This window comes from Saccostrea cucullata, unplaced genomic scaffold (genome assembly GCF_032062105.1).
Source record: "Saccostrea cucullata isolate Sc308-1 unplaced genomic scaffold, CSIRO_AGI_Scuc_v1 ctg156, whole genome shotgun sequence".
Classification (NCBI taxonomy): Eukaryota; Metazoa; Mollusca; class Bivalvia; order Ostreida; family Ostreidae; genus Saccostrea; species Saccostrea cuccullata.
Window position 1 is genome coordinate 138,106 of NW_026930700.1, and position 21,321 is coordinate 159,426.

The following is a 21,321-nucleotide window of genomic DNA, read 5'->3' on the forward strand; positions in this document are numbered from 1 at the left end:
AGTTAAGCAGCAATGCAACATCTCCAGCATTCACAAGCTCAGAATGGTCAATCTTTAGTACATTAAGAAAGTGACATCTATTAAGGTTATATTATATCTATGCATGTTACTAAAAGCTGAAAAGACACTTTGCCATACAAAAACAAATATACACAATATTATACCTGTATATTGAAAAACTGACACTTATAACGAACATTCTACGTGGGGGAAAATATGTAATAATTAAAGCATAGAAAAATTCTTGACCCAACATAATGCCTTTATCTCATAAGTTTAAACATAGGACTATTTTGTAAAGAATATAAAGGACTTAAATGCTTCTTCCTCTAAGCTTTTAAAGCAAACTTATCAATCCAACCCCCCACCCTTCAACTTATTGTGCGATGACAATACATTAAGGACAGACGAGACGTTCCTTAATAATAGATAAATTTTTCTAAGAGTTTGTCATTGAAGTATTGCTACTAAAACATGTTTACACACAAAAAATAGAGGTACCTTACCAGGCATTTCTGCAAGATACCAGGGGTAGTTTTTCTTATATAATCCTTTGGGGAAGAAAAACAAATTTCCAAGCACAAATGTTTAAGTGTTTGGATTTTTTAAAAATGTTTAGAAACTGGTTTAGAAATCAGAATGTTATTAAAATTTTGAATATTTTTCATACATTACGAAATATACAAAACATATTTTGAGGAACGTCTCGTCTGACCTTAATATATAATAATACATTCAAAATATGTATTACATGCATTCATTTCTCAATTATTTGCATGCCCCGTTATTTGAACTTGGCAAAAATATTAAGACCAAGCAGCTAGTATACAGACATAAATACGGAAACCTGAAAAAAATACTGCAATAAAAACAATCAGTTCTTATAGGGTTAGACTGGGACTATAGGGCTGTCACGGTTCCATAATTTTTCGAATCGGTTCTAAATTTTTTAGGTTTCGTTTTGGGTTTTTTTGTTCGGGTTTATAATAGATTAAAAACTCATAATTTGAATTATATTCAACAAAAAAAATAAATATATTTTTTTAAAATCTAAGAAACAGAAACATAACGACTGGTTTAAATAACTAGGAAAATAATTGAATCAAATGATTCATTTCACATTATTACCGTTTTTAATGGTAATACATGTATACTAATGAACCTTTTGTTTTAGACGTAAAACCTTCTCTATTGTACAAATTGGAATAAAACCGGGTTTCGGAAAAACAGAACCGAACCTGACCCGAATTAATTGTTCTGCAGTTCCGGGTCATTTCGGGTACCCATGACAGTCCTATGGGACTAGTACACTGACACCACATTAGTATATTAAAGCACACAACTTTAGTCCTATACCTTGTTTGCTGGTGATCTGGCCATCTCCTATAGGTGCAAAATATTCAGGAATAGTGAATGATAGAATACACATCATACAGAGACTGTATCACAAAGTTTACATCTTAAGGTGTTAGATATAATATAGGTAATGTTTACATAAAAGTACAAGGACTGTAATGCATGAAAATAGCGGCTACATATTTAATATTCCTCCCTTTCCTGTGCAGTGCAACAAGACCTCACTCAAGATTCAGTGAATACTACTTCTGTTCATATAATGAATGATCAGAGATGTTATAACATATCACTCATACCCTCTGTAAAAATTAATGCACTCTATAATTTTTTTCTTCAGCCCTCTCTTGCCTGTAAGTCAACTAATTTACATTACTAAACAGCCTAATCTATACTAGCTATGATAATGTCCTAAATTTATATACTACTTCTTAGAATTGCCTAAGATTAAATTAACCTACAACCTCTTTCCCATGTTATGCATATCATTATTTTCCTACATTTTCTGCCCCACCCCCTTCTGTATCACTAAGTCGTTATATGACCTACACCAGATATAACAGAACATTGAGATATCCACCCTTGTATATCACCAAGTCGTTATATGACCTACACCAGATATGACAGAACATTGAGATATCCACCCTTGTATATCACTGTCGTTATATGACCTACACAAGATATGACAGAACATTGAAATATCCACCCTTGTATATCACTAAGTCGTTATATGACCTACACCAGATATATACACCCTTGTATATCACTAAGTCATTTGATGACCTACATCAGATATATCAGAACATTGAGATATCCACCCTTGTATATCACTAAGTCGTTATATGACCTACACCAGTAATAACACTGTGATATCTTACCATCAGTTGTTGGTATGCCTCTGTCATCGTCATCACACACAGATCAGCGTCCAGGTACTCCATCACTTCCTGTCAAACAAAATATCACCATAACAACCTGTTTTTTTCTTTTATATAAATTGATCTTTTACCAAAATTTTGTCATTTAACAATAAATGTTAAATATCTTTTGATTGTCTCTTTATAGGTACACATTTGTTTTACATGTATATATTTTACAGAAAATTTTTCATCAGTTTGATTTTGTAACTTTTCATAAATAAAGAAAATATGATCTAGTTTCTATACCATATATATTAATTATAATAAAGCCACAGCAGAAAGTCAAAATAGGTATGAAATGCAAAACAACAAAAGCAATATACTATCTTAACAATGTAATTATATAAAAAAAAACTTATAAAACAATAGTAACTTCAAATTATTTTATTTACCCTATGAACTTCAGCACGCAGTTGTAGTTGCTTACAAAAAATTTCAATTCTAGTACCTGTTAGTCTATGAAAAAGTTGAATACAAGACCAATGGGAAGAAGAAGTTAACATGAAGGAGAAATTAATGCTACCAATGAAGGAAACCATTACTATAGTTTGTTGGAGATATCCAACAAGAATTTGGATAGACAAAGCAAATTAGCAGAGTATCCACTTTTGGATTGAAGATATCATGAAAAGAAAGCTTACCATAAGCAAATACATGTACTGTAAAATCATGATTTTGGAGGAGAGGGGGATGGTGGTCAATTTTCATGGCTTTTGTGGCATGTAGAGGCTCACAAGTTTATATTCCCTTTATATGAAATGAAATTCAAGGATGCTCCCACATAAGTTTCAGCTTTCCTGGCCCAGTGGTTCTTGAGAAGAAGATTTTTAAAGATTTGTTCTATATATTTCAATGTAAAAATTTCATACTGCAGCAACGTTTCTCCTTTAACCACAAAATTATATATCAATCTTAAAACCACAAAAGTTGATTCATAAAAATCAGTGATTTTACAGTAAGTAAATTTCCAGGTCTAAAATAGATGTAAAATTTCAAAAAGTAGACACTATCAAGCGAGAGATATTCTTAAAAGTAATAATATCAAAAGATATTTTTGGCAGTTACATATATAGTTGTTAAGTCAAATCTAGATATACTCTCTTATGTATAGTTTTACTGAAGACACATAGAATTGATCGAATAGACAAAGGGAAAATTGGGTTGCACTAAAAAGGTTACTAGCATGGAAAATATAGAGGAACAGACCTATTAATTGTGCAGAAGAAAAATAATAAATCTATAGGGGTGGTGCAGAGAGGGTATTGTGGGAGTGGTCAAGATTTCATATCTTACCTCCTTAGGACGGAGAATAATTGTGGCTTCTCTATGCATGGGCATCTGTTATTACAGACACATTACATGACAACATACATGCTTCATACAACATACAATCACAGCTACGACAGAGTCTACCACTGAACAAATTCTCCTGTTCTGAGGGGCATTGGGGAGGGGCACCAGAACAACATACTTGACTGGTCAAAACTTAAACTGAAATTCATCCCCATCCCCACAAATTTGAAGTTTTGATTTTCTTTTCTGTAGAATTTATTTTATAATTCATTTTCTATATTTTACAGTCAGGTATGCTTCGGAGAATATGTCAGTTCACATTTTACTCCAATGTATTAAAAATATCAATACATCCATGCAACAGAGCAAACTAAACAACAAGACGAAGATTCAATTAGCTCTAGACATAGATTTCTTACCACACTGGCTGGCCCTTTCATTATTTCAGCCTTTCCATGCAAGATAATATCAAGTATTAAAACCCAGTCAACTTTACATTGAACATTGTTATTATTTTGTTAGGCTAAGCATACAAACTCTATTTATTTTGGAGGCAATGGTGATGGGAAAACAATTTGATATGAAAAGTTAAATCTTTATTCTTAACTTGTATATTTTCTTTTCTCTGGAAAATAAAGTTAATACATTTAATAGGCCTCAAGTCTAAATTTTAATCTACATATCTTTACAACTTGAAGAAACTTGTCTTATGAGATGAAATGACAGGAACACATTTAAAACAAAAACAAACAAGATACAGTAAAACTTGGTTATAGTGAAGTCACTAGGACCTCAGAAATTACTTTGCTATACCCGTAATTTGTTATATCCGTATAAGTTAGGAATTTATCAATATATAGCTGGAAATCCAAGATAACTTCGCTATGTCCGTAAACTAATTCATAATATCTGTGTTTGTATTAAACAAGTTTTACTGTATGTTTGTGAAACACTTATGCCCCCCCCCTTTTCTCTTGGGCATTAAATTTTTTGAATTCCAAGGGGCATAACTCTGACAAAAATTGCTCAACCACACCCAAAACAAAACTTGACCTAGATAGTCTTATGATAAATCAATTTACAAATCTCATTTTTAATTAGTAATGTGCAACTTCTGCAAAGAAAATGAATAGAAACTGTTGGTGGTCCCAACATAAAGACCGACTGATAGACAGCAGCAAAGCAATATACCCATCCTTCTTCGAAGGGGGCATAATAACAGCTACACTGTACAACATTAAAAAAAGGACAGGTCATATCTATGAAAAATAAACTGACCAGATTTTATGAATTTTTTTTTTATCAAGCCATGCAGAAAGAACTTTGCAAACTTAAAAATTCACAATTTTTTCTTTAATCTTGCCTTTGATTTGTGTTGAACTTATCTCTTTTTGTCCAATATCAAAACTACATTTTAAAGTTTTTATTTTTAGTTTTTATTTATTTTTTTGAGGTGCATATTGCTGACACCAAACCATATCATACACACAACCTATGAACCACAAGTGTACGATATATAAATTTTCCACAATGTTTAAATGCTGTTGATTACCACTGAGGGATATCTCTCCTCTTTTTTCTCTTGCTAGTAAGAATAATTGTTTAAAACAAATTAGATTAACAAATTATATCTGTATATAAAATTCAAATATATTTAGTCTGAAATCACTCAGTGCTTTTTGCTTGTAAAGAAAAATATGTGGTATCCAATTCTGAGTCTAGGCTGTAATTTTCTCCAGGATATCTTAATTACTTTTCATATGTAAATTAACATGCATGAAATTAAATAAATATTTCTTAAAAATATATAGTCACATGCTTATAATCAACATACAATATTACAAATAATGTTAATCATACAAACATGCCTTTATTTCAAAACAATATATATTATGAATTATTACATGCCAAATACATTTCTTTTGAGCTACTATGTTGAATTTTTTGTTAATTAATGAAATATCATATTTTGTTCTATTAATATTTGTAAAACAAAACTACTCAGATAATGTAACCCACCTTGGCCAGTAAGGTATCTTCCTCCTCTGGCGGCGGATTCTCCTCAGTTAGTGATCGGATTAATGTGGCTATAGATTTCTTCAGCACGTATTCCTGTCAAAATTAATTATTTCCCAATTTAAGAAAGTAAATTCAATTTCAAAGACATTCCTGGGGGGAAAATCCAAATGATTAAATGATTTCAGTGGATTCATCTTTCCTTCTGAATTTACCAAATTTTATTTCTCAACTTTTTCATCTTATTCAAGTATTGACCGATGAAAACTACACAATTTGAAATTTTAAACATCTGACCTCTTTGATGCCACAGTTGTGGAAGTGTCCCACCCTCAGGATGTGGTTGATGTAGTCACACACCTTGTTGTCAAACACAATAGCCTGGTTCTTCTGGTTACCCTGGAAACACAACACAGAACTTAGTTACTAAAAATCAGAACCACATCACTGCAATATTAAATAATTTAAAAAGTTAATTTAACAAATACAGTTCATTAGAAAGAGTAAAAAATTATCCATAATTGCTAAGATCTGCAAATACCTCCTGTTTATTCAAGTTGTAAATAATTGTACAAAATCACTTTCTAAATTAAAATTTCTCAGCCAAGACTAGCTGACTGTTCTAAGCCAATGTCTTGACAGCTTACAGAGGTGAATTCCACCAGTGTGTCAAACAGCTGGACGACGAGTGGCATGGACTTGTCACTGATGTTAGAGTAGAGGATGTTCAGGAACTTTGTGGTCTCTCCCACCAGGTTTACAGATTTGATGTTGTCCGGTTGCTCCCGCAGGTAATTCTACATAAAAAAATGAAAGATCAATAGTAGGAACATCATCAATTTTTGTTCTATTTTAGTTTGTCTAAGCCTGTACTTCTGGTGATCTAACCCCCCCCCCCCCCAACCTACTCTACCTGGATTTCATCATGCTGGTTGTCACACATCAATCCAAGAATCCTCAGCACCAGCTCTATGTAGCCATCATCTTTGAACTCGAGTTCACCAGAACTGCTCATTGCTGCATCCATCAGTTCCTTAAGTTCCTCCTCATCTACATTCTACTCAGAAACAGTAAGACACGATATACAGTATATAGAAAAATCTGACATCATCACAATTAATGTAGTCTTTTTCCTTTACACAGCTAGTTAGGGTAAACTTGTTTAATCCATTTTTGTGTATAATATAAAGTGTCAATAAATTGAATAGATTAAAATATTGAATTTTCTAGCAAATTTCTAAGGAATCAGTGGTTTCTGAGTCTAACCCACCTCTATGACGACCTCCGGGTTGTCCATGGGTGCGACCTTTGACTTAGGGTTGGCAAAGCCATTCAGCTGTAAACTAGATTTGTTGACTCCATTCATCATGATGTTCTGTTGAAGGAGGCCACTGCCCAGGGTAGATTTACCTTTACCGAGCTTTGACTGGGATCCTAATTTGGACCTGGATCCCATCCTTGAGCCAGGGTTGGATCCAGCCTTTCAAAATAAAATATTGAACTGTGAAATGGATTTACTATTCAAGCTATATAAAAGCTAAATGGACAATTGATTTAAATGTCCTTTGAAAATGACCACTGATATGATTTCTGTCATTATTTTCCAATAACCTTTTGACCTTTGTCATATCATGAGAATGACATTTATTTCCCGACTCTTACTTTGAAATTAGTCATTGACCTTCTGACTTATCTTTATACTCTCACCTTAAGATTTGCCATGGATCTCTTGGCCATTGATAACATGGATCCCAGCTGATTAGCCTTCATGATTTCCTGAGGAATAGAATCAACTCACAATTTAATTATAATATGTTTTAATACCACTCATGGAATAATATACAAAAATAACAATACATTATTCAAATGAAAAGAAAAAAACCCAATAATTATTCTATAGATAGTACATCATTTCTAATTGACAATGTGTAATAATTTAATGAGGACTATTTCTGCCAGTTTTAATTGTGGAACTGACCGACTGAGCAATTTTGCCGGTTTCCATGGCTTTTCTGAGGGCCTTGGCTTGTTGTACAGCTTCCTCCACCTTGGCTTGATGCATGGCATGTAGAAGTCGCCTGGAATGTGTATCATTGTAAAATTTGAACATTTTACAGTAATATTTTTTGTCCACATATCAAACTGATACAAAATGGAAAGATAATCTTAAAATCATTTCCAAAATAATTATCTATAATAGTCACTTCGCATAAAATCAAAACTTTTCGAAATTAAATAATCTTTACAATAATCTGAATGTCATTTTTTCTTTACAGTACTGATATATGTAACCTACATGGTTGCTTTATTTTTTCTCATTTTAAACCTACTTTTCTCTGGTAGCGAGGGCAGACATGTGTATACGGTTCTTGATGGCAAAGAAGAATGTCTCCTCTCTCGTGCCAGTGAAGTAAGCTATAAGACTGTTCTGTAACCGCAAAAAATCATAATGTATATGAAATATTCTCCCAAAAAGCCGATATAAATAGTATAAATCTAAAGATATCTATAATTAAAATACTTAATTTTTCCATCTGCAAAAACAGACTCCTTCAATATTCATCTACATTGTTATTGAATTTCTATAGATTCTTTAGAAAAAAGCTTTAACATTATAATGTTTACCTGAACATTTCATTTCCGTATAACAGTAAGATATAACATTATAATATGTACCTGAACATTTTCATTCCCGTTGAACAGCAGACTGGCTAAAAAGGCAAGAGTTTCGCGAACTACACTATCCTGTGAACTGTTCAAGTGATCCAGCGTGCTGGTCACCACATTGAAGTGGTTCAGGGCATCCTGTACATCCTCTATGGCTTTTAATTGCCTGGAAATAATATCCCAAAAATAATTAACATATAATTCACAAGTATTTTATGCACATTTACATAATTATGAAAATGAAGAGAAAATTTTCATAAATGTATTTAAAAATCTGATAAAAGCTTTAAAATATTATGACAGTCCAAAATCAAACTTCATATAGGAAAGCTGATGAACTGTTCTACCAGAGAACTTTACAACAAGTTATAATCCATTCATTGAACTAAATTTCTAAGTGAATTTTATAATTTAATTGATGGAAAATATTGGGGATTACTGTAAACCAACTTTTATTCATGTGCGAGAAATTTTCACGAAGTTCGCGAGAGGCTCGTCATTGTGAATATTTCTTGCTGCAAACCAGTCCTTAAAGTGTATGTGTCTAATAACAACAGATCCAAAAGTGCTTGATCGTGAAAATTAATCGCTGCAATCTAGTTTATCCCTGGTAAATCGCGAAATAAAGTTGTCGTGGAAAGAGGTTGGTTTACAGCATTAGTTTTTTACTAGTAAACAAATTGTAGTTGTACTTTACAAATCATGATATAAAAAAAAATCTCCTTTCTCATCTTTTACTACCTATTTTTAAGACACTAATGAATTACAACAGGAATTCCAATTAAACAGAAAAAATAATTGCACAATGACAATGCATCAAAGTAATAACTATTCAACTACTTTTTACTAAAATTTAAGAAATTGAGATTCATTCATTAAAAGATAAACACATAACATGCTTTTTTATCATTTTATAAACAAATCACTTATTAAAAATGAGCATGTCAGGACTGAAATACTTTTTATGTAAACAATCATCAGCTGTAAATCAGAAATGTTAATCAGAAAAAAAATTGCTAGAGTTTTTTGGCATGCTTAGCAAAATAAAGGAATTCATATTTTTTTTTTTTATCAAATGATGCCGATAAAAAGAGAGATCCTTGATCAAGGACTTCTGTGACAACAAGGAAAATGTGTACACTACCGTCTGATAAATTTTTCTCTATGGAAGCAATGCATTTATATGAATAATAATTATTAACTATGTATTACTATGATCTAAATATCCATTCAAAAAATTTAAACTAGAACTGTCCAAACAGGAAAAAATATCCCCCGCTGGGTTATTCAGAAGTAAGTTTTTCCATAAGAAAGATATGGACCGGACACGAATTATGAACTTTGTCTTCCAGTGACCTTGAACTTCCCCAAATGACCTTGGGTCAAGGTCATGACACACCCTTGGGTTATGGGCAATCTTTGTGTGAAATGAGAACCTACCAAGTTTATCCATAAGAAAGATATGGACCGGACACGAATTATGAAATTTTTCTTCCAGTGACCTTGAACTTCCCCAAATGACCTTGGGTCAAGGTCATGACACACCCTTGGGTTATGGGCAATCTTTGTGTGAAATGAGAACCTACCAAGTTTATCCATAAGAAAGAAATGGACCGGACACGAATTATGAAATTTTTCTTCCAGTGACCTTGAACTTCCCCAAATGACCTTGGGTCAAGGTCAGGACACACCCTTGGGCTATGGGCAATCTTTGTGTGAAATGAGAACCTACCAAGTTTATCCATAAGAAAGATATGGACCGGACACGAATTATGAACTTTTTCTTCCAGTGACCTTGAACTTCCCCAAATGACCTTGGGTCAAGTTCATGACACACCCTTGGGCTATGGGCAATCTTTTTGTGAAATGAGAACCTACCAAGTTTATCCATAAGAAAGATATGGACCGGACACGAATTATGAAATTTTTCTTCCAGTGACCTTGAGATTCCCCAAATGACCTTGGGTCAAGGTCAGGACACACCCTTGGGCTATGGGCAATCTTTGTGTGGAGTAGTAGATTCTAATGTTCCTCTGTAAGAAAGATATGGACCGGACACGTTTGCACAGACAGCTAGACAGACAGACGGACAAGGTGATTCCTGTATACCTATACATATATATGTATAATTACATATGATAACTATGGGTATGCTGCAAAATTTCCAAATAACTAACTCACCATCTTACCATAGAAAATTCAATTGAAATTTAAAAAGGTTAACACCTTAACTCTACATTTAAAGTTTTTCTATGAATAAAATTTGAATTTCTTTAAAAAAAGAAGGAGCAAAATGCTATTCTACTCATTAATCTGGATTTCATTAAAGTTTTACATCATTAAACGAGAGCTGAAACAGAATACCTCCTGTGTGACGATGATTCTGACTCCCAGTCCTCCGGAAGCTTGACGATCTCGTTGTGAATCAGACCGCGAAGGAGCTGCAGACACTTCACATCTAGGTCAACCTGTTCCAGTTTCTCCTTCTCGTTCAAGTGTGACCGTGACAAATGAGAGGAAATCCTGCAAACACGAGAGGATCCTGGGTCACAGAGCTCACCCGAGTAACCTGGCCCTTACTGGATACTAAGACTTACTTTAGACTTACAAGATTCAAAACGGAAATAACTTGGATGCATTCATTTAGCATAAAAAGTTGAATAATTTTTATGTGAATCATACTAGCATGCATATTCTATACTTCTGGAGTTTTAATTGTCACAATTTCAATTATGTTACGACGGACAAAAGCTAGACAAGTTCGCGACACACGGGTAAGACAAGTAGACTTAAATGAAATATATGAATTCCACCTTGTACAAAAGTTTTCTACTTCCAGTCGAATGTACTTGAAACTTACATGAGTTGTTTAATGAGTTTCTCACTCAACCGTAACTTCTTTATTGGGTTTTTCACTGTGGGGTCAATGAAACATTTCAAATGTTTCTGGAATTCCTGACCCAGGGGTAGTTCCTCATCTCCTCCCAGCTCAGAATAATCTGTAAACAAGACACCATACCATTCAATTTTCAATTTAATGTATGGAGCCAAACAAACAACGATTACCATTAATATGTTGGAGTGATATTCCTCATATACAAGACTGGAAAATTAGACAAGTCCTCAGGTTTATAACAACTTACATAGTGATACATTACATTCACAAATTAAAACTGGTACTCAACTTAACCCCCCCCCCCACCCTTCCCCCTTCCAAAATCAAAATCAATACAGACCCTGATCTGAGGGGAATCCTGTTTGTGCCTGTACCGTGTTGGGGCCTCCATAAGCCACCTTCATATTGCAGGCAAACACATTCAGCTGTTTGTTAATTTCCTCCTCCATCTCATAGTATTCCTCATAGGCCTGTAGACAGAATGGTCAGAAATAGGTAATACAATAATAATCAGAAAAGGAATATCCTTGAAGCTGGACTAAGTATACAGTGATAGCATGAATTTTCGTTGTGGTTTCATCTTCGTTGTTTTCAAGGCATGAAGAGACTCAAAAAATTCAAATTCGTTGTGAAATGTAAAAAGTTACATATGAACTATTAAACAATTCTTCATCCACAAAATCAAATCCCAGCGAACAAAGAGTTTGGCATAAAACCATAAAAAATTGACCCCCTGAAAATAGTGATTTAACAGTAATTTTTTATACAATCCATGCTCCTACCTTTCTGGCATCACTTCTGACATCTTGGGAAGCAATTCCTCCTCCATACTTTTCTTGGAACTCTTCCATATACTGTTGAAAATTTTGAAAAATTTTAATTTTTAAAAAAATATTTATTTCTAGTCCCTTTAAAAACATTAATTTGTTGATAAAGTTATACTTGTGCATCAAACCATGCTGTATAATTAGTTTTATAGAGACATTGCAAGTTATATATAGAGCTAGGATCATATTATGGTAAAAGATACAGTAAGGGAACGTCAATATTAGAGCATCATTAGTTTTATTGTTATTAACATTAGTTAGACTTTCAGACAGTTCAAATTTCAAATAGTTAATGATAAACCAGTTAAAAACAAGATAAGGTTTAGTACATTATAAATGAAGCTTATCATTGCACTTCAGTGTAATATCAACATTTTTTAAAAAGAACAACCTGAACTACTTTAAAAAAAAAAAATTCTAAACATCATTTCAAAATCCACATCTTTTTTTAAAGACATATAACTTCACAAGACAAGAAATTCCACATTTTGGACAATGAACCAATACCTTCAGGATCTTAAGCTGGAATGAAGAACTTAACAATAAACCGACAAGCAAAATCTGTTTATATTCTGTATACCTTGTCATCTATTTATCTTTTGAAGAATACTGAAGAATACTAATATGTTGAGAATCCCATGTGTAACGAGCACAATGCTTAACTTTCACATTCTTACATTATAATTGATAATGTGCTGTTTTACATCACTTTCTATATACTATAGAAGTATTTTTTTTCCGCGTGGTATTAATTTATGCTATGTATGCAGTCACAAATTTTCTGTGAAAAATTGTCCAAGTGTTCTTAATATAAATGTAAGGCATATAGTGACAGTCTAGGAAATCCGTGTAATTTTCTACATGCGGATTAAACAGAAATTGAGATTCCGCGGAATTATGACCTCGTGGAAAAAAAGTACGTCTACAGTATTTAAACTTAACATATAAGTGGTTATAGAAATCCTAAGAGAATTGCATGCTTTATAAAAAATTTTCTTTATAGGTGCTTTCAAAGACTGGTGCAATAAACAGAAAACAAGCGATGGGAAGGATTGTTGACCAAAGAATTCTTTCTTTAAATAAAGATTAAAAGATTACAAAGTACTCTGTGATCTTGTCTCCATTGAAACAATTGATATGAATTTTTTGATGCAAAACATGGAGCAATTCAAAATAATAAGATTCTCCCAATCTTCATTTGAAGAATTATGTCATCAAGGTTACCATCACTAATCATTAGCTTATTGACTTACCCGGACAGGAAGTGTCGATGCTGATAATAGTGAAGTCATACAGGACACCAAGTTCTTCATCTGACGTTCTATACTAATCAAAGGAGCTATCACCTCCATAAAATCCTGGAAAAGATTCAGAAAAAAATCAAAATGTGCTGCTGCTCTTTATAAAAATTAAACAGGTGCTTTCCAAGAAAGTCTCATTCAGAAAGCTGTACATTTCCCTGCAATACTGATTTTCGGACTTATGGTCAGGAATATTTTTTGCCAGATGGCCTAGCTTACCTTAAATGCTGTGGCAAGTTTATCCATTTCCTCTGGTTCTTGAGGAAACATAGAGGCATCAGGCTGATAGAAAGATCGACAGAATATCTACAAGAAAGGCATAAGTGGATTACAAGGAGATTTGAAATTTTACACTCCTATCCATAAATAAAGCATATAAATTATGTTACAAATATGCTGCCCTCTTCTTTACTTCAATGCATTCAAGGCAAAAAATAATCTGGATGCTTAGCTTTTCAAACATAAATCCATGAGGAACAGAATTTATATTATAGGCTATCAATTGTAAAATATCTGTTTCATTAATTCTGAATGCTTCGTTAACCTAGGTGATTTTCTCTGACCACATGTCAGGATAATGAGGTTCGACTGTATGTATCAGAATCCTGTACCTGTAGGAATGGCATGACCCCCTCAAACAGGTAATGAAGTGTTCCTCTCACTGCCTCCTCCTTCGTCTCCCCACGGTCACTGTCAAAAAAGAAGTACCCCCAGGTATTAAAATAAGGTTCAATTTTTGACAATGTCAAACATAAACAAGTAAGCTAGTACAGCAGGCTTTGATTTCTATGAGCCTTTAGTGAGCAAGCAAACAAAAAACTGCATAGTAAAATTTGAAGAGATATATTTCTTTGCACGGCAAAGTAGGTTATTGTACAATGTATAACAATTTTTAAACAGAAACTCCAACATTCAGATACTGTAGTCTCCATATTGTATGAATAGAGGTTGGCCAGGTCTCAAGAACTGTCAAATCTTTAATACAAGGAATCTTTGCAGATGATGCAACATATGTTTGAACTTTCTTTTTATTCACTGTCATTAGTGAGTTTTGAAACTGCAGCATTCATTTAATTCTAGCTGCAGGTGAAAAAAAAAAAACTGTAGAAAATTTTTATCAGCTAAAGCTGCCAGATTAGGTTAATTTGTACATAGACTAAATTGTGGATTCTAAAATGTAAAACTTAGGAAAGGGAGAAAAATCAGAGATTCTAATGGAAGTTTATAGCACACATTAGCGCAGACCTTGCTATTACCATAAACTATAAATTTGTCAATCCTCTACCCTCGAAAAATAAATTTTGCATTAAAAATGTTATGACTTCCTGACAAGCACACCTTCAGACTGAATTTTATACAATTTTATATACATGAATATATGTTTCAAAATTCTGATATCATGCATTTTTTTTTTTTTTACCTCTATTAGAGTATAAATTATTTATCAATAACTATATTTATGTCATGAAACATATCTCTTCTACAACTGTAAATCACTTTTTCTTCAAGAGAACTCTATTTTTAAGCAAATTAATCATACGAAGGTCTCGATCAAAAGCAAAATAAAGAAATAGTTCTCACAAACAGTAATTGGAAGTACTGGTAATTATCATTTAAATTTCCAAGACTACATGAAAATTCAACACCAGAATAGATGCAATCCTACATGAAAACGAAGTCACAAATGGAAAATTAGTGATTTATAGTTTTATTAATAGAATAATAAAGTTTTATCTAGTATGCAGTTATAAGCAATTATGTTATTTAATTAAAGCATTTGTTAATGTTGAATGTATACATTTTTTTCATGAAACTGAAAATATTAATAAAAGGGTTTGTGAATATCCAAAAAATTTAAATCTAAATAAAGCACATATATTTTGAATATAAAACATTGTAAAATAGTCTTAACTTCAATAAAGCATTTTAAGCAATTTCTACCTAAAGCTCAGAAGTTTTAGAAAGGCATTTAATATATAGCAAATAAGCTATAATTTCCTTTATCCTAAACAATTTTGTTAAATATCAGAGAGATACATTAAAGCTCTTTGTATACATTTATTTTTTGATCTGCAGAAAGAGTTTGATAAAATTATTCACAAACCTGGCCCTAGCACTGAAACGAAATTTAAATAAATCTTTTTATTATAAAAAAGTACGTAAGGGTTGCCCGCAACCCTGTGTCTCGCCTGCTGTCGCTGTGGTTAGTAAGAAATGATTGTCTGATAAACTGAAGCATTTATTGACATTTCAGAAGGAATAACTCAAAAAGTGGATCGAGTCATTTTGCTGGTTTTTAAAGAGATATTGTCATGGACTTAATAAGAACTGTAAAACGTTTCTATCTGGACTGACTATAGGTATATTTTATATGGATTTAATATATAACTTTTGCATACTGATGAACACAACATTTTCCTCTTAGTCAATGAAAAGATGCTGAAATGATTTTAATGAATTACATACATTGTAAATTCACAAATTATTGTGATGTTTTTATTATTGCGAATATTGCAACGTGTTATGAGTCGCAATAATTTGAACTTGCATTTTGAAATCAAATCCACTGTATATGTATCAAGTCATTCATGCAGAAAATGTAGGTGAAGATTACCTAATTATGGTACTGATATTGTTGGTTACCCATGATGTGTAGACTGACAAATTATCATGCCACTATAAGTTATAGTTGCTGAGATATGGACCTCCACCATAAATTTATGCAAAGTCACTCATGCGGAAAAATGTAGGTCAAGATGACCTAATTCTGGTACAGGCGTTTGTGGTTACCCATGATGTATCCACTGACAAATTATCATGCCACTATAAGTTATAGTTGCTGAGATATGGACCTCCACCATAAATTTATGCAAAGTCACTCATGCGGAAAAATGTAGGTCAAGATGACCTAATTCTGGTACAGGCGTTTGTGGTTACCCATGATGTATCCACTGACAAATTATCATGCCACTATAAGTTATAGTTGCTGAGATATGGACCTCCACCATAAATTTATGCAAAGTCACTCATGCGGAAAAATGTAGGTCAAGATGACCTAATTCTGGTACAGGCGTTTGTGGTTACCCATGATGTATCCACTGACTAACTATCATGCCACTATAAGTTATAGTTGCTGAAATATGAACCTCCATTATCAATTTAACCAAAGTCATTCATGCAGAAAAATGTAGGTCAAAATGACCTAATTCTGGTACTGATGTTGTTGGTTACTTATAACCTGTACAATGACAAATCATCATGCCATTATAAGTTATAGATGCTGAGATATGGACCTCCACCAAAAATTTAACCAAAGTCACTCATGCAGAAAAATGTAGGTCAAGATGACCTAATTCTGGTACTGACGTTTGTGGTTACCCATGATGTATCCACTGACTAATTATCATATCCCTATAACTTATAGTTGCTGGAATATAGGTCTTCACCATAAATTATCATGAAAAAACTAAGTCCAACTTAAGGAAAAAATACGGAAAAATTTGAATTTTTTTTTTCAAAATCATACTTGGGATATAAATTTTTATCCATACTGAATATTGTGTCCAAATTTCAAGAAGACTGAATAAAATTTGAGAAAGTTATTGCAGTTTATAAAACTTTGACATTTGGGTTAACCAAAAGTTGGACGCCGACGACGACGACGACGACGGAATCTATGGTCGCTATGTCTCGCTTCGCGACATTCGTCGCAGGCGAGACAAAAACCTGGACTGCTTAACTGACACACAAGAATACCAGCAAAGACGGGAATTTTTCATAAATATCTCACAAATAAATACTGACAAAAATAGCACAAAATATACAGTGAAACACATGCATTGTAAACAGCTATATATGTTCAAATATTTGTTCTTTAATAATAAACATGCATGAGCATTAGAAATTTTGGACCGTATTTACCAGACATCAGAAAAAAAAAGTCATGCAAAATGATGGCAGATGCCCACATGCATCAAACAACATAAATTGATCTTTTTATTTAAAGAAATCCATGCATAAAACAGGTTAAAATGACATTTTTATTACTGAGTTTATTGTAAATTCTTTTTTTTTTTTTAAATGTTTGTCATACTTCAGGTTTGTCTTATATATTAAAATATGATGGAGGAGTGAGCTTTTTAAAACCTAAATTCTCATATAAAGACTGAAAAGTAGCACAAATGATTTGCACCTTTCTATAAATCTACAAGATGATAAATGCTAGTAATCAATAATCATTTATCTTCCATTTTGTAAATCAGGTTCTAGAAATATATAGTTCTCTGAAAAAAGTCACTTTGAAAAGAAAAACAAAATAAGTAAAAGAAATGGTGTCAAGTGCAAAACAGCATGCAGCTAGCTGTGTGACAATTAATCCATTCCTTTTTCAGTGGAGGATTTAGAAGTTTGAAGTGAATGTAGGGAAATTCATAGATATACTCGAGTATTTATTTTTACTTACTCTGCTCTTTTACTACATGATAAGAAAACTAAATCATAAGCATTTAAACATTCAAAGAGACCCTATAGGCTTACTACAAAAAGACAAAGAATGTGTGCACTCTCTGAAGCTTAGATAAAAAGGGACGTAATTCCGGCAATTAAAAACCTGAAGCTAATGTGAGAGAGAATTTATTGCTATAAGCTATAAAATAAAACAACATGTGAATTTAGGAAAAATGTAAGAAGTAAAATGCACCCATAGTCCTAAACACTTATCAAAAATGGAACTGCATGTCATTGAACAGGAAATATCATATTATGAATTTAAAATTTAGGGAATGAATGTAGTGAATGGACCCTCACCAAGCCAAGACGTGAGAACTGAACTATTGGGCGTGGTAAGAGATTTAACAACAACAGTCCAGAGTCTCCAGAGCAGCATGATTTCTCTAACAGAAAGGGTTAATAACATGTCGAGACCACAACCAACGATACCCGCTGCCGCTGGAAGCGCTGAACAATTACGCCAGACCGGGGTTCAAAACACTATGGCACGAGTTGACGTGGTAAGCGGAACTCCTCGGGAGCCTACAGAGACGGAAAACTACACTCTGTCAACAGCGTGGGCCGACCAAAATTCTACCAAAACAGTGGGAGTCAAGACTACATACGGATATTCTGCGGAATCGTTACCCTATGTAGAAACAATTTCACCAAATCTAAGGAAACAAATTGTTGAAGGTAAGGATGTCAACCTTGCTACCATTCTGATTCCCTACTACACCGGGCCAGAAATTGACAAAGACAAATCTGACAAGGATAAGAAAGACCCCAGGTTGAATAAGACCTTAACTATCACTGAATTCATTCAGGCTTTTGGCATTTATAAAAGCACTATGTGTGAGGCTTTCCCGAGACGGAGAAAAGAATTAGATTTATACGAGCGGGATATAATTGACATGGCCACACGGTATGGTGGTACAGCATTTTATGAGTACCACAGACAGTTCAGCGCTAGGGCGGCGGCTTACCTTAAATACCAAAACATCCCTATTGACTGGTCGGTACGAAACAATACATTATTCTGTAATATCTTTGCAAATGAAAAGCCTGTCACTTGCACACTTTGCAACAGTGTTAGTCACACTGCTCCTTTCTGCCACAAAAACGTCGAGACGGGGGTCAAGCCTTACCACCTCTCACAGCCTTACCGTCCATATTCTAACACGAACGTTAATGATAGCTATGGAAGAACTAGGCATTACAAAGATGGTTTAGAAATTTGTAATAATTACAATGACATGGGGTGCAATCGCAAAAGATGCAACAACTTGCATGCGTGTAAAACTTGCAAACAAACTGGGCATCCACAATCTATGTGCAGTTCAAAAAACGATGTAACCCCCCGGGGGAAAGGGTCACCGAATCGGGGGAACCAGTGATTAGTACAACAGTTTCAACGCCAGTTAACATAGAACTTTTAGAGAAACTCCTTCTTAACCATCCAGATAAACATACTGTGGAATATTTAGTGAATGGCTTGAAATATGGGTTTGACACAGGATTTAAATCATTACCCACAGAAACCTATGAATGTAAAAATTTGTTATCTTCAAGAAAACAACCTGACATTACTTCCCAACTAATCCAAACAGAGCTAGACAAGGGTTTTATTTCGGGTCCATACTTGTCTATGCCTTTTGACTTATATAGAGTGAACCCGATAGGAGTTGCTGAAGGGAAATATTCGAAAAAGAAAAGACTTATCGTTGATTTATCGGCTCCACATAATGAAAATCAACATGCTAGTCTTAACTCTCTAATTGACAAAACAGAATTTTCCTTGTCATATGTGACTATTGATAACGCCATAGACTTAATTAAAAAACTCGGAAAAAATAGTTGGATGTGTAAAGTAGACATTTCAGATGCATTTAAACTTATACCAATACACCCTACCCTTTGGCCATTTCATGGGATAAAATGGGATAATCAATATTACTACTTTACAAGACTGGTGTTTGGTTCAAGAAGTAGTCCAAAGATTTTTGACACACTTTCTACAACTCTGTGTTGGATTGCACAAAATAACTATGGCATTACCAATATCTTACATCTCCTTGATGACTTCCTGACAGTAGACCCCCCAGACTTTCCAGCAGACATTACCATGGAAACGTTAACAACCATGTTTCAAAAGTTGGGCATACCTCTAGCTGTTCACAAAAGTGTGGGCCCTTCACAGTGCTTAGAATATTTAGGTATAGTGCTGGACAGTAGTAAGATGGAAGCAAGACTTCCACCTGACAAACTACAGAGAATACTTGAGACGTTAGATTCATTTTTGGACAAGAAGACTTGCACTAAACGACAACTACTCAGTCTATTGGGTCACCTAAATTTTGCATGTCGTGTTGTACGTCCAGGCCGTTCATTTGTGTCATATTTAATATCATTGTCCACAACAGTTTCAGAACTTCATCATCATGTGACGATTACTTCTGAGTGTAGATTAGACATTAGAATGTGGTACAAATTTTTATCTTCATGGAATGGTGTAGCTTTCTTCCTTGAAGACAATATTACTATAGCAGCAGATATGCACTTGTATACAGATGCGACCGATACTGCATTTGGGGGTTATTACTTAGGGAAATGGTTCCAGGATATCTTCCCAACAGACATGTTTAGCAATGGAGAAAAATTTTCTTTGGGGGCTCTCACTCATTAACCAAGGTTAAATCGTTCAATTTGGACATTAAAATTCCCATATTTGGAATTTTTTCATCCCCCAATTTCAAATAACGCTACTTAATTATCGACTCGTAATTAGTAAGAAATTTAAATTTGTGTATTCAACACTCCTAAGGCCTGCTGTGCTCTTACCAGGCTGTATACATCAAATGAAACTTACATAACTTACCTGCCGGGCTCCCCCCAGGTACTTTATACATTAAATCATTATCAACCTGCTGGGCTCCCCCCAGGTTTTTAATGGAGTACTAAATGAAACTTACATAACGTAACCTGCTGGGCTCTCCCCAGGTACTATATACTTGAAATTATCATCAACCTGCTGGGCTCCCCCCAGGTTGAATAGAGTATACCCATTATTTTATTGAGTATCTATGATTGCCTGCTGGGCTCCCCCCAGGTATCAAGCCCGGAACCTGCTGGGCTCCCCCCAGGTTCTGGGGTAACAATCAATAACCTGCTGGGCTCCCCCCAGGTTATTTAATATGCTGTTAAGATTAAGAGAGAGCAGCCCCCAAGATGCCAAAAAAAATTTGTACATTTTTGTATATTTTTTAATTTGTTATTTTGCTGTTTTGTAATGTAAATATGCTGTGTATGTAGTGTTAAAATGTATATATTTATTGGTTCAACTTAATAAATCTGAACCTTATCAGGGTGTCATGTTGTGTATAAAATGTAAATTTATTTAATTTTTGTTTATACACAACTGTCTTTGTTATGTACCGTGTGAACAGAGCTGTACCTATTTACGTAATCTGTTAGCATGTGCTTGAGCTGTTTATAAACTAAACCACGTGATCGTCTTAACCAATCAAAATCCTAGAAAGGGACGCTAACTTAGTCAATGT

At 33.8% G+C, this 21,321-nt stretch overlaps 1 protein-coding gene across 3 annotated transcripts in view; it reads right to left on the minus strand.

Moving 5' to 3' along the window:
- The window catches only part of LOC134229667 (inositol 1,4,5-trisphosphate receptor type 3-like), a 101,829-nt gene that overhangs the window by 15,000 nt on the left and 65,508 nt on the right, over nucleotides 1-21,321 (minus strand). For all 3 annotated transcript variants that reach the window (XM_062711435.1, XM_062711433.1, XM_062711434.1), the window contains 23 exons: nucleotides 15,378-15,389; nucleotides 13,885-13,963; nucleotides 13,493-13,579; nucleotides 13,226-13,330; nucleotides 12,480-12,494; nucleotides 11,928-11,999; nucleotides 11,486-11,615; nucleotides 11,110-11,248; nucleotides 10,614-10,772; nucleotides 9,394-9,411; nucleotides 8,259-8,415; nucleotides 7,913-8,010; nucleotides 7,561-7,660; nucleotides 7,290-7,358; nucleotides 6,853-7,062; nucleotides 6,496-6,639; nucleotides 6,230-6,379; nucleotides 5,880-5,981; nucleotides 5,586-5,678; nucleotides 5,119-5,151; nucleotides 3,986-4,015; nucleotides 2,232-2,300; nucleotides 1,357-1,383 (listed from right to left, as the gene is read on the minus strand). In XM_062711435.1, coding sequence (XP_062567419.1) covers nucleotides 1,357-1,383; nucleotides 2,232-2,300; nucleotides 3,986-4,015; nucleotides 5,119-5,151; nucleotides 5,586-5,678; nucleotides 5,880-5,981; nucleotides 6,230-6,379; nucleotides 6,496-6,639; nucleotides 6,853-7,062; nucleotides 7,290-7,358; nucleotides 7,561-7,660; nucleotides 7,913-8,010; nucleotides 8,259-8,415; nucleotides 9,394-9,411; nucleotides 10,614-10,772; nucleotides 11,110-11,248; nucleotides 11,486-11,615; nucleotides 11,928-11,999; nucleotides 12,480-12,494; nucleotides 13,226-13,330; nucleotides 13,493-13,579; nucleotides 13,885-13,963; nucleotides 15,378-15,389 — 2,098 coding nt within the window. The remainder of the gene's footprint in view (nucleotides 1-1,356; nucleotides 1,384-2,231; nucleotides 2,301-3,985; nucleotides 4,016-5,118; nucleotides 5,152-5,585; nucleotides 5,679-5,879; nucleotides 5,982-6,229; nucleotides 6,380-6,495; nucleotides 6,640-6,852; nucleotides 7,063-7,289; nucleotides 7,359-7,560; nucleotides 7,661-7,912; nucleotides 8,011-8,258; nucleotides 8,416-9,393; nucleotides 9,412-10,613; nucleotides 10,773-11,109; nucleotides 11,249-11,485; nucleotides 11,616-11,927; nucleotides 12,000-12,479; nucleotides 12,495-13,225; nucleotides 13,331-13,492; nucleotides 13,580-13,884; nucleotides 13,964-15,377; nucleotides 15,390-21,321) is intronic.